At 46.7% G+C, this 16,563-nt stretch overlaps 1 protein-coding gene across 8 annotated transcripts in view; it reads right to left on the reverse strand.

Moving 5' to 3' along the window:
* LOC126863420 (uncharacterized) overlaps positions 1 to 16,563 on the reverse strand; it is a 37,743-nt gene that overhangs the window by 18,457 nt on the left and 2,723 nt on the right. For 4 of the 8 annotated variants that reach the window (XM_050613559.1, XM_050613562.1, XM_050613560.1 and 1 more), the window contains exons 2-3: positions 15,685 to 16,017; positions 10,524 to 10,595 (exon numbers count right to left, since the gene is read on the reverse strand). In XM_050613559.1, the coding sequence (XP_050469516.1) occupies positions 10,524 to 10,595; positions 15,685 to 15,835 (223 nt within the window). In that variant the 5' untranslated portion in view covers positions 15,836 to 16,017. Of the gene's footprint in view, positions 1 to 7,512; positions 9,687 to 10,523; positions 10,596 to 10,691; positions 11,019 to 15,684; positions 16,018 to 16,307; positions 16,546 to 16,563 lie in introns of those variants that run through there. The other 4 variants (XM_050613563.1, XM_050613561.1, XM_050613564.1 and 1 more) reach the window with 4 other exon arrangements.

Below are 16,563 nucleotides of genomic sequence, written 5' to 3' on the forward strand. Positions count from 1 at the left end.
AAAGTTGCTAGTGGGAGACGCCGCTCGTTGAAAAACAGGTCTCCCCTATTTTCCCGTAGTTGAGACAAAGACTGTTTGTCCGTTTGAAGGACTTTAGTTGGCTAAATCTTAAGATTTATAACGGGCCCTCGGGCTAGCCGAACATGTACCGCGGAGACGCATCGACATCTGACAATCGTCTTACTCGAAGAATAGGGTCTGCAAGTGGCAAGCTACGGGACAGAGACCGTTGGAATGTTTACTGTCGAGTGTTACAACTATTTCCTTTTTAAGGAGAGCTATGGAATTACTCCGTGCCTTTGTTAGACAAAGCGTTCATTCCGTGACCGCGGCTACGTTCGGCGACGGACCGTCGCCTCGAGCCAAAGCTCACTATCACTAATCTCGAACAATTACAATCGGATCGAATAACTACAATTGTTTAATTACAGCTATCGTAGACTCTAGATTACAATGTTGCGGGATTATCCAAAATTGCAGAGGCTCCGGTGTTCTTTCGTCTCCGACATACTTATTACTTTTATCATCGCGTCTATTCGATAAACGCTGGTTAACGATTCTTAAAACTTCGGAAACTCGCAAGTAATTGTTCTTTTCATATCCTACGAATGGTGATGATAGATAAGTCGTTTTGAAACGATATTCTAAATCTACAGCACCGGAGGAACGTGAGATTTCTTAGAGAAATATGGTACAGGTGAACGTATTCGAGCGGCTCGCCGACGAGACACTCTCAGGTAAATAGTTTTTCAGGAAAGGAACTATACGAAAGGAGGATTTTACAGGGGTAATTTCCAAGCGGTTGCCCGATCTCGAAACTTTCATTCTGGATAGCATTCACGGAGGCACAGCAATTCCTCGCGTTCTACGGTGCAGACGACGCTCCCCTTGCTCATTCTATTCTATACTCGAACCTGAATGACTATGTTCTCGCCTAAGATTAGCGAATGCTTCTCTGGAGTGGCGATGGCTTCGATACGTACAGATACCCGTACCAGGATCGACTCTTTCGACTTGCACCAACGAGTCATCAATCGCTACGTCTTCCATCCTCGTTTTCGATCCTCGGATGCGACTCAATTTTTCCTCTTCGTAAAATTATTTATACGCATATCCGTTCGATCATATGGGTGGCAACGTTGCGCGCAAAGTCCGTTAAGTAAAATGAAAATGTTTAAAAAAATTGAGCAAACGATGCTGCAAGAAGAGTTTTGCTAAGAAAGCGAAACAAGAAATTGCGCGTACGAGAAAACGCGACTGGACCGGTAAAAGGATGGAAAGGACAAAGGCGGGGTTAAAAGGTAGAGCTAAGAGGTAGAGCCGTCTAAAATCGCAGTTCACGAACGACCAAAACGTTTCGCTACGACGATCCTGTAGGATCTGCAATTTTCGTGCTCGGAGGGCCGCCGCTCCATTCGTCGCGATGCTATAAATTAGCGCAGCACGTGTACGCACATGCAACTAACTCATTCATGTACCAAGAGACTTGGCAAAGGTTCGTCGCATAGCTCGACGCTTCCTAAATCTATTCCGGGCTTAAAGACGGCGTGTACGTATCACGAGAACAAGAAGCAAGAAAGCACCGGCGATATACCTTGCACTCGGTGCGCGCTTGCAACGCTGCCTTCGTCGAATAACACGCTAAAACGTGTCTCGCAACGCGACTACACGATCTCTACCGAACAAGGTTTTCTTACACTTACTGTCCGACTATCAACCGGTGAAAACGGTCTCTTCTCCTTTTCTTTTCTAAAATACTCGAATACGTTCGAGAACTCGTTCGCGCAAGATCTCCGTATTTCGCTATCTACAGAGAGTTTGATACTGAGCATATTACGACGAACGAATAACTTAAAAATGTGATATCGAGCCAGGTTGCAAGGATGCAAGCTTTTAGATACGCTGTCAACGTAGTTCGCAGTTTTTAGTATATATTTTTGATCGTTCGTCGTTGGCCTTTATCGAGTGGCCTACTTCGTGCGATAAATCTCCGTAGACAGGGACAGGAAGTCTGCTCTTGCGTAACAAGGTTGACGCATTCGACAGGTTAAATCTTCCCGTATTTTGCATTCTATCTTCTTCTCGTATCTGCGTCAACTTATTTCGAACTTTTATCTTTCGTTTCTTTTCCTTGCAAGAAAATTACCATATGCGATCTTTCGAGATTTTTCAGGAAACTGGAAATGGACTGTAAAATTCGTCGAAGTAACGTCCTGTTAAAAAGTTTGACAATTAACGTCGCGAAACCAGCGAAAGAAACGCTTCTTCCACGAGCGAAAAGAATATAAAACGTAAAAATAAGAAAGATATTTAAAAGGAGATTGGGCGATAGAAAACGGGCAGCAAAGAGGAAAAACAGCGTTGGATAAAAATCGAATAAAAGTGGAGCATTAACGAATCGAATGGCAGATCCTTGACCTAAAAATAGCGATCTCCGCTAATTTCTTGTCTCCGAAATTGATCTTCAGTGACGCGATTCATCTATTAGCAAATTTACCGAACAACGGTTCCCTCTCCTCCGAACCGTTGCCGCGTTTACAGACAGTCGCGTTTAGTGCTGAAACGTGGCAATAAATTTTATCGAAATGGAATTACCAGCCAAAAGTCGTTCGTTAAATAAGACGAAACGGACGATCGTGTTTTTATCCTGGATATCGCATAAACGAAACCAGCTCTTAACGGATACACGCGGATGATCGCTGTACATCGAGCGAATCTTCTAGCACAAGCCACAACTTGCCACGAACGCGAACTATAGAAAAAAGCGGCAGTAAAACGATCGTGCTTGAAAGAAAGACCCACGAAGAATCGTCTTAAGAAGGTGGAATGTTTTGGCAAAAACGAGAAACACGCGAGAGCTTCTCCCTCTGTCAGACCAGCGACGCGCGTTTTACCGAATTAAGAATTATTTATTCGATAAACGGACGTAAAAAAATTACTCTTCTCGGTCGTGACTCGAATTATTTGGTCGTGCGAGAAATTTCTTTTACGGTCGATGAAAGGATCGTATCGCGAAATTCATATACGTCGACTTTCCACCAAAGTACGAATCAAATCTTTCGATTACGGCTAAACTCGAATTAAACTTCAAAAATACGACAAAAAGACAGATACGAAGGATAAAAAGAATTAAGGAATAAATATGGATAAAATAACGCGACTCGACCGTGATCGATATCCTGGCAGATATTAAAATTGCCAATGGCCCTTGTTCGACGGATCTTTTAACAAAATCCTTTGGAAAAGGAGAGGCGCACGCTCGGATTAAAGACTATACAGAGCGAGCGAGAGAGAGAGAGACGAACGGACAGACAGAGACGAGCCTGCCTGTCTAGACGGACGTTCGGATGGTAATTCGCAGCGATGAACTAAAATGGTCAGAGACGAAGGAACGTGACTGTTCTTTTATCTGCAAAATCGGCATGAAATCAGCCTTTACCGCTCGAAGTCAAACTAACCAGATGTAAATGTAAGCACGCCTGTTTACGTCCAAATATCAAAACCCATAGCTACTTTATGCGATAATCCGTTCGAGTGACGAAATCCTTAGACGTTCGCGATTCCAGATTTATCGACAATTCGCTGGAAAAAATATCGGCAAAGATATTTACAATTTGAATCGTTTGTACTTTTTTGGTTAATTACCATCTGGTTGCGGTGTAATTTCTCTTGCAAACTCGATGTTCGATGAATATTATGTAATCGCTAAACGTGTACGTAGAATTCCTGTGACTCACGCGGCAAACTTTCCTTATTCAGAAATGATACACCATATATACGTAAATGTATACGAAAATGATCGAGATTTACACTTTACGGAACGTAACGACAACGAAGATGTCCGATCGTTCTTTAAAAAATTCCTTACGACAGCAAACGTCGAAGTCGATAGTCGGCGGATAGAAGCGCGATCGTGCATACCGGTATTTAAAGTTTTAACCGATCTAGCGCCGCTAGCTCAATCAGTGGTCCTGCTGTAACGCGAGAACCCAACGTCCAGCTAAAGAATATTTATAGGCTGTGCGTACGTAACCACTTTAAGTCGAAGCATCCTCGATGCCGAAGAAAAAAAGACACGGCTCCTTTTAACGGTGTCTCTGTTCGAACGAACCCCTTTCTAACGGGAACGGCTCAATTGCATTGCCAATAAAAAATCGGCTGAAATCGTCGCGATAAACTATCCTGATAACCAACCTCGATCAACTATCACCTCGCAAAACTTACCAACTGTAAAAACGTATCCGTCTAGTCGTAAAACGATCGTACGATCGAAGGTTATAAAAATAACTCGCTGTTTGAAAATTCGAAAAAGCTGCTACAAGCCGTACGAAAATTACACTTAGAAAAATACATACTACGACAGTTCGTTTCGAGCTGATCACGCGGCGGTGCACGACTCGAGCGAAAAAGCGCGTGTACCCGCTTAGTCGTGATTCTTTGGTCCATCAGTTTTCGAACGTCACGCGTGCCACGCGTTTCCATTTCTCGTCCCTAATAAATCCAGAATATACGCGTACATAAAACTGATAATATACGCCAAGTATCGAATCACGTTCAAAGTGATTTATAATAGTGTCGATATCTAGTTGAAAATCTTCGAACGGCCTCTGTATCGAGATTCACCTGCTCGTCGCTGCTATTGCTAGAGCCAAGTATTGCGATATTACATCGCACGCAACCGTATCTATATCGAGTTATCGGCCGAGTCTTAAACTTTTTCCAGATACCAGTAGACTTTGCTCCATCGTCTTTCAGCGATGCGACGAAAGCAAATGTGTTTATACCATTCCGTTTGATCTTCTGTCAATCTATCGAGTGGCGCTGTTATTTCGTCGTTATTATCGTAGAATTTCTCGTGTTTTCGAGGAGAAACGTGAGCTAGGAAATTCAGGAGACTCGAGACTTATCCGACAGCTCGATACGTTCGAAGGAGCGTTCGTTAAAACGCTCAGATTGATTGATATTTCCTAGATACACTTTTTACGACGGATCATACATATGCGCGCGCGTAGATCGCTAGACGGAGCGACAAACCGCGTGGAAACGCTGCATCGGTCGCGATGGTGTGTGATCGATAAAAAGCGCGACACGTTTCGCGACGAGCGGGTTTACCGTCGACACGGTTGCTCGTCGCGCTTCTCACCGCCACCGTTCTTGAAAACTAACCGCCGGGAATCGTTATGACTGCTAGTCGATGGTTAAGTGCAGTGTCACGGTCGCGATACGGAGTCGCGAGCGACCACGTGCCAGCGAGATAACGACCGGAGCAGCGGGTATTCGTGCGCAAGATGAAATAGGAAATCGGTGGGATCGCGGGGGCTTTGGGGCAGTGCAGTTCACAGGGTGCTGAATGCGCGCGTATATATAATTGCCTTGATGTCACGCCAAACCGACTTGCCTTTAAAATTAGAAACGAAGCCAGCCCGTGGCAATTTTGCGAATCGAACTCGCGAATCGAATTGGCGATCGAAAATGTACCGTCCTTTGTCGTATGGAGTCTGCTACCGATAACGTCATCGATAAATAAGAATTTCGCAAGCCACATTCGCCGACCGCTTAAATCAAAAAGTAGAGAAAAGCGGCGACTAGATGGCGGATTTTCACGCGCGTTCCTAGTTCTTGCGATAGAACTCGCAAAGTAGATCCCGGATTACGAAAAGGCATTATGAAAACAGAGCTACGTACATCTTCGATATTTTACACAGTTTTCCATATTGCGCGCATTTTCTACAATTCTTCGCTTTCAAATTTCTCATAAATGCGTAAAGATTCGCTGTCCAGCGACCACGTTGCGAATATCGCTTTTCAAGTTTACCATAGATTTTATCGTTATTTCTGTCATCCTCTTGCGATAAACTATCTTGAAAACTGAACATTAATCCTTCGTTCTTAGGAAATTGAGAAATTAAAGAAAAACGGAATCGATCGATTTGGCTTATGAAAAGTTCGAATATCGTTAATACGACCATATTATCTATAATTCGATATGTCTATAGATCGAATGCAATTAACCGCGTAAAGTATACGTCGCGTACAACGTAATTGGTACGATCGAATCAATCGTAACTGGAAAAACTTGAGATATTTTGCAGCACTCGAAGGCGACATTTACAACTATGTGGTACGAGGGACATATCTAACGATTCATTTTTGCTAAACAGCGTGCATCGAATATGCATCGAACCGGTATGACGTAATTTGATAAAGCAGGCGAGTCGCGCGTGCACGTTGCTCGGGTCGCCAATTGTTCAATCGCTTTAATAAAATCGAACGATACGGTGTACGTAGCCGTATCAAAGATCACCGCTGTCTTTTTCTATAGAATTTACTCTTTCCTCTTCTCTGTTTCGATCGATGGATGTACGTACCGCGTACACAAAGATTAAGCAATTACATTTCCGATATTTTACAACTTCGTAAAAGCAAGATTAATAAACTTAGTAACCTCTCGTACACATTTATTGTACCACCGAAACCAGTTTATTTACGATTAATTACAATTACCTAGAGCTGTGTTTCGATGCTCGTATCGGCCCGATATACACGGTGATCGAGAATGCAATTACAAAGAAAGAATGCCGAATACATACGCCTTACCTGTTCTTGTTCCAGCCGTCTTAGCAGAAAGACCGGCGGACACAACGGTCCAAAGAATTTCGCAGCAAAAGTAAGCGGAAATTTGCATTTCGATTTCATTCGTTCGAAAGAAAACGAAATATTCAACGAAAGAACAATAGCCAGATATAGCGTGAAATATGCGGAACGATACAAGGTCACGATTATTGCCCGTTACGGATCGTTTCTCAACGAGCCTCTTCTATCGCGTCCATTCGTTCGTAAGCGAGGAAACACGGGACAAACGTCGAGCTACCCCTTAACCAACCTTGAAATACGCTCCTAATCGCGTTAATCGCGAGTACCACCGCTCTTTCTATTCATTATCGATACGATGTTTTCTAACTACAAAGAGCAATACATCGATAATAAACGCGCGAAACGCATTTTATCGGCGAATCGCGACTTTATCGCGTCTTCTCGACTTTCGAATAAATGTATCGTGATCATTGTGCGGTTCGTGCGTGAAAATATCCCCCTCGACCTTCCCGCGTATAGTTACAGACCGCTGTACCGCAAATAAAGAAAGAAGTAGCCGGCAAATGCAACTGCTCGACAAAAACTGCTCGACTTTAACATAATTATTCGTTTCTCGGATAAGCTAATTCCTTTTGATACGTATTTGGAAACTTTTGTCGCGATAAATTCGCGTAATCTTCGACGATCGCGTTATTCGCCCGATGATCTCCGGTAATCGTAACTTGGATTAATTAAGGTGAGCTACGATCGTCAACGGTTCGGACGTTCGCTCGATGTCGAATTATCCAACTTGAACGCGGTGAAACTTTACTCTAAAGAAAGAACGATCGGTGGAGCGACTGAAAATCCAAGGCGTTCGATTCGAGAGCGAAAGGCAGACGAGAAATGGGAGTGTAGAGGGGTAAAAGTTTGGCTCACCGAGCAGATAATGTCGTATCCATTTTTTCTTGGGCGGGGGCGGCATCCAGCTGCGTACCGGCTCGTCGTTGACGACCACGTCGATTATACCGACGACCTGCGTCGGCATCAGACTATTCGCATCTCTCAGTCCGTTTACATTGTTATTCGTCTCGTTAGCGATGTCGATCGCACGCTGCGCTCCCGCAGCTTTGACCGCGTTCAAATTCATACGAGGTTGAACCGCCGCTGTGCCATCCGAAACCAACAGAACTCCCATGTTCCCGACGATCACACGCGTTCTCGCGCACGCTGCTCTCCGCTGCGTACAACACGCGCGCCAACGAAAAAGAGAAAAAGGAAAAATAACGAGCACACGGATACACACGCACCGATACACGCGATCGACGTACGGACGTTCCTCTTCCCTTTCGGTACATTCAAGCGACAGTTTCTACGACCATTCGCGATGCTGCCCGATAATTTTCTACTCCCTATAATCGGAGATCGGGTCGGCGATGTCTCCTCGTCACAGCCGTGAATTTCCGATCAGGACGATAGCGAGATTCGCGTTCCCTTGTGCCGCGCAGTCGGGACAGTACCCTCTTGCTCCGCGCTCGGAGTCGGTACTACGACGACGGTTAAGGTCCGAAGCACGAGAACGAGGCGTACGGCGCTACGAGCGACGACCGCACCACGACGTACACGTACCGCACAGCACAGCCGTAATTACCACGATAACTTTCCAATATACATAGATGCCGATGGCTTTGGAACTTTCTTCGATAGGAACTTGGATCCGTATGCGTGCACGGTTACACCAGCAGCGAGGAGCTTCCCTTTAACGGCGACGAACCAATGGCCTGGTAGTACAGTATACGAGGTAGATAAACACGTCGTTGCTCGGTGGTCGGGTTTTCGAGAACGCATAGCCTTGCGACGACCGATAAAACTGTCGTCCAGGACGTGTCGAACGGAGCGGTCGCTCGAAAAGAAGTGGAAACGACCGGGAATGCGAAGCGCGTGGAAAAGAGAGAGGGCTGCGTCACAGTTTCATTTCAGAGAGGGGAAACGGTTACGACGAATGAATACGACGAGGTCGCTGTTTATACCGGCAAGAAAAAATCACAACTTTCGAAACATTCGCGACACCGTGTCTCGTGCGTCGTGGTGTCGCGTTCGACGAATCTCCTTGTGCGCCCCAGTCTCCACGGGTTCAAATTCCTCTTTGACTAACTAACATCGACAGTTTCGATATCCAGAAATCCTTGATCGAGCATCCTCGTCGACCGACGTTCGTCTCGACAGTTTCGTTGCTCGTCGATCGTATACGTTCCTCGATTTCGCGATTATATATGGTCACCGACGTCTTCGAAACACGATCGATGCCCATTTATCGAAATCAACGTTCCATCGACTCGTCCATGTTCGATTTAGCTCGGAGAATAGCCGCGACTCTCCGAGACAATACGCGTAAGATTTCTAGAAGTGTCGATAGTGCGTGAGCAAATCCAAACACGCTATCCTAGATCGCAACACGGCTATGGATTTCTTATTCGACGGATCGCACTTGTGTAATCGCGGCTGATAAAGCGGCGTCTCGAGTATCCGTGTATCCGCGACGACGACGCACATCCAGACCGGCGACCTTTTGCGCGTATCTAACAGCCGGTCTGACTTCTCATGTATGTATGTATACGCGGCTCTACGACTTGCTCCTCTAAAACCAATCTATATTATACGACACGACGACTCCGCCAGCTTGATAAGAGAGACCACAAGGTCGATCGATCAACGAGTATCGCGTCGGTATGTCCTTCTTACCAATTTAAAGAAACCGATTTAAAGAAACAACGACCGGTCGCTCGTATCGATCGTTCGATCGCCCGTGTAATTTGCCAAACGAAGGAATCTCGTAACCGCGTGAGTCGCGGGTGCCGACTGAAGTCTAAACGTAAGTGCCACCGCCTCCAACCTGAGGATGACGATCCCCTGTTCCCTTACCCCACCTCATCGGCCCGTGCACGCCACCAGTGGCAACGGCATGGCAGCAGCGACGCCGACCAATCTCCTCTCGACCCTCCGCCGCCGCTTTCCGTCACATCTCCGTTCGCGCGAGAGTTGCCTCCAGTCACCCGCGACACTCTGTCCTTGTCGCCCGAAGGCACGCTGTCTATCTCTTCGTCGGAATCCTTCTGTACGTATATATACATATACATATACATATATACATGCATACATATATATATATACGCGCGCGTGCGCGCGCACACACACACATACGAAAGTACTATGTACGATGTACGACGTGTTGAAACTCGAAACGGCCGCCGCGAAATCGCGTGTGCGTTTCGAAACGTAATCGGAGCGAACGAGAATCGTTAGCCTCGCTCGACAACGAATACGCTCGATGATAGAGAAACTCGTCGACGTAGGTGACAAAGAGGGAGAAATACGGAGAGAGTCGACGACGTTTCGATTGAGTCGTTCGACTTCGAAACGCGTTCCAACGCAGGCTCCTTTATCTCCCTGTTCAGTAACTGTTACATTCTTGTTCTTCCGTGTTCGTTGGCACGCAATGGTTGGTTTTAAAGAACGACTGACGCAGTGCCCCGTCACGTAGAGAAACTGGATCCTCGTCGATCGTCGACAGATTAGGAATCGAAGGCGATCGCGCGGAATCGCTCGAACCCAGTGAATTATGCATGCTCGCCGTAATAGGCAGAACAATCGATTACTTATTTAACACGACGCGCGCGTCTCGTCTGTGCGCAGCGTGTCTGTGCGATTCGGAATGGCGAAAAAGAAAAGAAAAAAAAAAAACAGTTATTGTGCGCTCTGAATTTTGTAGCTAAGAATACACGAGGCCCCCGACTGCGAGGACGCGCACATTAATATGCAATATGCACGCGTGTCCGATTGTGCTCGATCGAGGCATCGAATCAACGTGTTTTCGACCCGCGTCACTTTACTTCGTTTCAACCGAGATAACGTTCCTTAAACACGTAATGTTTCTGTTTTGACACACTTACCGTCGATAATCAGCATCTTCTCTTCGCAAAATAAGTCATCTTGCTCTGTACGTTCCCGCTTTAACTTGGCACCTGAAAACGTAATAAGGAAAATCGATAGTTTCGGATCAAGGAGAAGAAGAAGAGAGAGAGATCGATAAAATGTTTGGTAAACGTTAATTGTAATACCCAACGGATCGTAATTGTTACGCTTCGCCTTAAAAATGCAACGTGCCCCTTTCCATCCCCTACGCGCAATGTCACCGATAAACGCGGCAGCATGCAGCGGCGAACAGGAGAACAGCGACTGACTACCAGCGGCGCACCGGAGCGCAACACGTCACCGTTCCGTTGCACTTCCATCGCGTTCCTGGTCTCGATCCTTCGTTAGATTTTCTTCGACGCATCTCACCGCGGCGTATAAGCGTATAAGCTTGAATCCACAGGTCGATAAGGTATGAAAAATTGAAGGAGGCGCGTCTGCACGTGCTAACACGGTAGGGGAATGGACAAGGATATTCCCCTAGTTTAGCAGGCTGAGCGGCAACGATAGATTGAACGGTGTGGTGGGGAAAAACGAAAACGCCGGGGAATACCGTCTCGCTTTATCTCTGTTCCTCCCTCTTTCACCGGGTCAGCCGAGGACTCGGCAACGTCGCAATTGATCAGAACGCCACGCGGCCGGACACGCGTGGTGGGGGCTTGCCGGGGACAAGGCGCATGCGCACTCGTGCGACTCATTTGCCCGCGTGCTCGTTCGCCGACACAGTGCACCGCTGCGCGTTCTGCTCCGTTTTACTTTGCCCTTATTTACCCCGTTCTTCTACTCTAACCCACTTTGTTTTCTCTCAATCTATTCGATCGGCGATCGAATTCGTTCGTCTCTATCCCGTTCGCGTTGTTTCAACGGCGAACGCGTGACCGAAGGTCCTTCTAGAAACTGCTCTCGTGTTCGTTTCGCCTATTTTTCTGCCACGCAATTCATCCTCTCGTACTTTCGTCCTCTATTTTCCCCTCTTCGCGATACAGACTCGCACAAAGTCAGCTAATCCGCGCGTATCTGCGGATAGTGTGAATGTTCGTCGGTAACGACCAGTGGGTTACGAGCGCCCCTACGACAGTTTACAGAACGGCGCACAACGCACTCCGACTGATGCTGTGCGGTAGGAGTGGTTAGCGATGATGCAGCGGTCGATCGCAGGCTTAAAGTCCTGGGATAGTCGAGCGATACCGATTTTAATGCCAACGGACTTTAGTACACGCCGAAGCTTCGTCAGAAGTATTATTCGAATAAAAAGAAAAAGCTACCTCGACGCCCAAAAAATGTGTGTAAAATTTGCATATCCGTGGTCTTTGAGAAATTTCGATCGGGTTTGAATCAATTACGCGTAACCATGGAGGAAAATTAAATCCCTCCAACGCACATAGGTACTTCTCCCTTGGGATCTACGCTTCGCACGCCTATCGTGCTAAACACGCGCACGCTACGTGCGTTATGAAGTTGTAAAGCTGAATTGTAAAGCATCGTTTAAGTACACGATAGACAGACTTAAATTATCGTTTAATGCGCATTGCCTGTTATATCACGCACCACCGTGCCAGCGAGCACGCGCAACGCGGTAACAGACCGGATGCGCGGAGATAGGGAGCGAATTACAACGTTTAAATCATCCGTATTACGATCGTGTTCGTGTGCGAGACCGGTATATACTCGTGGTTTTCCACTTTATAAGCCGGTATATATCGAACTCGCACAACTTTCAATTCTTCTTTTACGCATTTACGTGCTCGTAACTTTTTCACAAATGAATTCGTTAAAAAAACCGATCGTTTATTTTATAAAGACAACGAAGAAAATGCATCGTTACAGAGTGCAAGAAAGGTTTTATTGGAAAATCATACGCGCGTATCTTTGTAAGGAATTTCGTTTCAACGCATTTATCACCGAGTTACCCGATAATGAGGGATCGCTCGATAACGTTGTCAGTAAGAAAATCAAGCCACAGGGATAAAATTGAGGCGTATCGCGAAACGCGCATTTTCCCGTCTCTCCTGTCGCACTTCAACCGTGCGCACAGAGGCGTGACCGTGAAAACAAGGGATCGATCCCCCGATACGCGTGTATATTCACCTTCCTTTAAGATTTCATCACGACCCACAGGCAAAATAGACAAACGCAACAATACGTCGGTATTACATACGCTCGTTATATACCGTACCATCTTTTTCATTCTATCTCTCTAACCCCCTCTTTTCCTCTACTTCTCTCTTTAATAATTGCAGAAAAACTCATATCTCTATAAGATAGAGATATCAATCGTTCCCGATCTTTCTGCTACATCTTATATGCGACGAAAAATGAGCTTCCCCCAGATCGAAGGATTAATGTCAGATAAGATCTATACCTCGTCGATATACAAGGATGAACGAATATAGATAGCACCGAATGTCTCGTCCGTAGCACCCAAATTTAAACTGCCTTTTGCCAGTTCACCTGACACGTTCATTGAGACGCGCGTTGACGCGCACGAACCCACGAAACGGGAAGATCGATCTGACCTGTATCGTACGTGTATTTTTATTTTTTTTTTGCCCGCCTGCCTGCCCGCCTGCCTCCTGCCTGGCTGCCTGCCTGCCTGCCTTCCTTCCGCGGACGTATAACGCACCACGCGTGGCTACCTGCGCGATCTCCTTCATTCCCCCCTCTCCGCCGTTCCACTTCCCTAACCGGAGATAGCCAGTGTCCACTGCGTGTTTCTATGTACCGTGTGTGGCAGTGTGCGCACCAGCGGCGCACGCTCGAGAATTGCTGCTGATCGTAACGAACCGCGCGATAAATCAGATGCGTGCGCGATAACGATGGAAAAAGCTGCATGAATATCGCGCGAGTGAGACAATAGCGAGAAAAAGCGTGGTATCGATACGCGAAACGACACGAGACGATAAAAGGGAAAGAGACAGAGGACCACCGACGAAGGGACAGCCAGAGGTGTCCTCCTGGATTCCAGCGAAAAGGAGGAGAACGAGTGCAAAGAAACGCAAAGATAAAGAGGAAGAGCGGTAGGAAAAGAGAAGGCGCGCTGGCAAACATAAACGGCCGTGTACAAGTAGGTGGCGCGCTCGTGAATGAAGTACAAAAGCTGCCGTAGTTTCTAGAGTCAGTGACCGGGGGTCCTCTGACTCCCCACTATACCTTGGTGTACACAGGTTCGTTCCTACCGTCATCGTCACCGTAGCGCACCACGGTCACCATCGTTACCCCTCCAAAAGCGATATCGCGTATCCCCACCTCTCTAATCCACCATCGCCTCTTCCTCCCACCCCTTCCGCCCTTTCTCCTCGTCTCAGTCCCCTGGCGCAGCGTCTACCCCGCGGTTCCCCGCTACAAGCTAACGTGTACCCTTCCCTCTACGTACGCTCCCACCTAAGCCTAACTTCCGCCACCCTTTTGCCTTTATACGTGCCCAGTGGCCTCTGTACGTGCACGTTTCTGATGGCTGGTTCACGTTGGATCGACGACCAGAGGGGAACCCGATGCATACGGTCAACTAAATCGCACCGCTCCACCCCTGCTCTCCCCTCGCTCGATTCCACTCCCACTCTCTTTCTCTCTCTCTCTCTCTCTCTCTCTCTCTCTCCTCTCTCTCTTCTTTACCTTCTCTCTTGACTTTTCAACCTTCTATCTCCTTGAAACTTGTAAACACTTCGCCTGACCGCTTGTCAATCGCGATACACTTTCACGCAACGATATTAACGCGAAAAGCCTTCGAGTTTAACGTTCATCGCGAGATAATGTTTAATCAATCCGAGCGCAAACCGACTCGCGATAAAAAAATTTCTGAGAAAAATGCGGGCGTTCGCATGTTCCGAAATTTCGATATCGCGCGGATTATAGTAGGAGTTGACGTAAAAGGTAATCGAGGCGAGGACTTTTTATCGCAACGGATCGTACTAGCTGGCGGAACTACCGGTTCACCTCGACAATGATCGTATAACTCGTAATCAGCCACGCAGCGACTGGTTTAGCGATTTTTTCGCGAAACTTTATCGCGACGAATCATTTGACTCGGGTAAAGTCAATGTAATCGTAGAGAAAGAGACCGATGGCATAGTGGCGTGCCGTCACCGCGCGTTTCGTGCTCGCCGAGAACTCTTTCGCGTGTGCTAAGACTCGCTTTACAGGATCGGTCGGTTGAGTCATTGACCTGGGAAAACGCGGGAATCAAAGGGACACGACGATGGTACCCCTCGAGCGATCGACCGAACGCTTTTGCGATTATTATCGCGTCAACCATCTAGCTCTAACGTGTCTTCGTTACCGCCTTAGAGCCATCACCGAGCTCGTTAAACAGAGAAACCCATCTAAAAGATGTTCCATCGAGATAGACCGATAACTCGGACAGAAATGCAGGAGAAATTCGTACGTGGATTTTGTAGCACGATTTTATTTTTATGGAACTTTCCAGCGCGTAACGCGTAAAAGCCCGTCAACCTGTTTGAGAATCACTGTTGCGAGGGAAATCATACCTAATTTGGAGGCGGTGAACGCATGGGTCATCGCGTGCTATTCGCATGTACACTGCAGTGTTTCTCATTCCCCGCACACGTATTTTGCAATTATATTTTTTCTTTGCAGCAGCGAGAACGTTAACGGTCGCTTTTTGCGATACCGTCCCAATGCCAATTCCTATTCTAAGCTCATAAAGCAACTCTTAGTTTCGTAATATTTTTTCGAGTACTGAGAAAACCATTCTGCTACAACGTACCATAGGGCTATTTCTCGACATTGATACGCGATTATCGAATCTATCGTTATGGTTGGACACTGTGACGATCAAAAGTTTAAATATAATAATTAACAAAAGTTTGCATAAAAAATTCTCAAATCTTCAAAGATCTAACAGAATAAGTAAAACAAATAAAGCAATAAAGTATACCAAAAGAAACAAACGTTTCTAACTTTTCTCCAAATCTATATAATTTTGCGATTTGTTTCAAAGCTTATTTCTTACGGTGAAATTCGCGTTTGGATGGAACGTGGATTTTGTATTGTCACTCGTTCTTGCATGAAACGAGCATCAAGCCGGTAGAAGATTTTCAGGAAGCAATTCGCAGCGTTAAGCTATTCTACGTATTTGTATGTATTGTGAACGGTAGCCGAAAAGTGGCGCGTGGTACTCACCACGTGGCTCGTTGGAGTTGTGATGGTTGGAGTGGGGAGCTACAGCGAGCGGATGATCGGAGGAGGAGGAAGAGCTGCTTGCGAGGCGCTCCCTCGTTTTCTCCTGCTGCTCGACGAACCGCGCTGCTTCCAGCAACGTTTCCAGGCTCATCCTGACGTTGCCGATTCGCTCCACGACGAGCTTTGTTCCTTTTCAAAATCCTTCGGGAGATTGAGACTCTGCGATCGGACCGTCGATTCCCGTCGCCGGCTGCCGAGGACGAAGAAGTCGAGAGCCCGTTCTCGTGTCTCAAACCTCCTCTTTTTCTGCTGCTGCCAGCCGCGGGTGGCAATCTACAATCCACAAAATACAAAAAATAACCATTTAGTTATACTGAAAATGCACCGGATCGCAGTGTCACTTCGGAGCGAAGGGTGGGGGTACGTAGCAACTCGTTGGATCTTGATTTGTCGACCTTGGCAAACGCGAGAGGAGAAGACATATGTAATAACGTAAATACTCGCGTTCGTTTCATCGTCCGCGATTTATTTAATAACCAGCGTATGATACACCAAGAAAGAGGTAGAAAGCCAATTAGCTGGACATGGTACGACACTTAATCGACGCCACGGCAAGTGCGAACCTCTGTTACCGTGAAAAAATTACACATGTCACATCCTCTCGTTTGTTTTGCGAGGACACGGCTTCGGATCGACCAACAACCATTTCAACTGCATGATCGTTATTTTTCCTTAACGTTTGACACTTTGTTGTTCGATAATATTATTAGCTTCTTCGTACGGAGCTGCAGACGGTACGGACACGACCGGTGTCTGAGTATACGTCACGTGACGTACGCGTGACGTAACGCAGTCGCGCGGGAAGCTTTGTCCCCTCCC

The sequence above is a fragment of the Bombus huntii genome, chromosome 3 (assembly GCF_024542735.1).
Source record: "Bombus huntii isolate Logan2020A chromosome 3, iyBomHunt1.1, whole genome shotgun sequence".
In the NCBI taxonomy this organism is placed as follows: Eukaryota; Metazoa; Arthropoda; class Insecta; order Hymenoptera; family Apidae; genus Bombus; species Bombus huntii.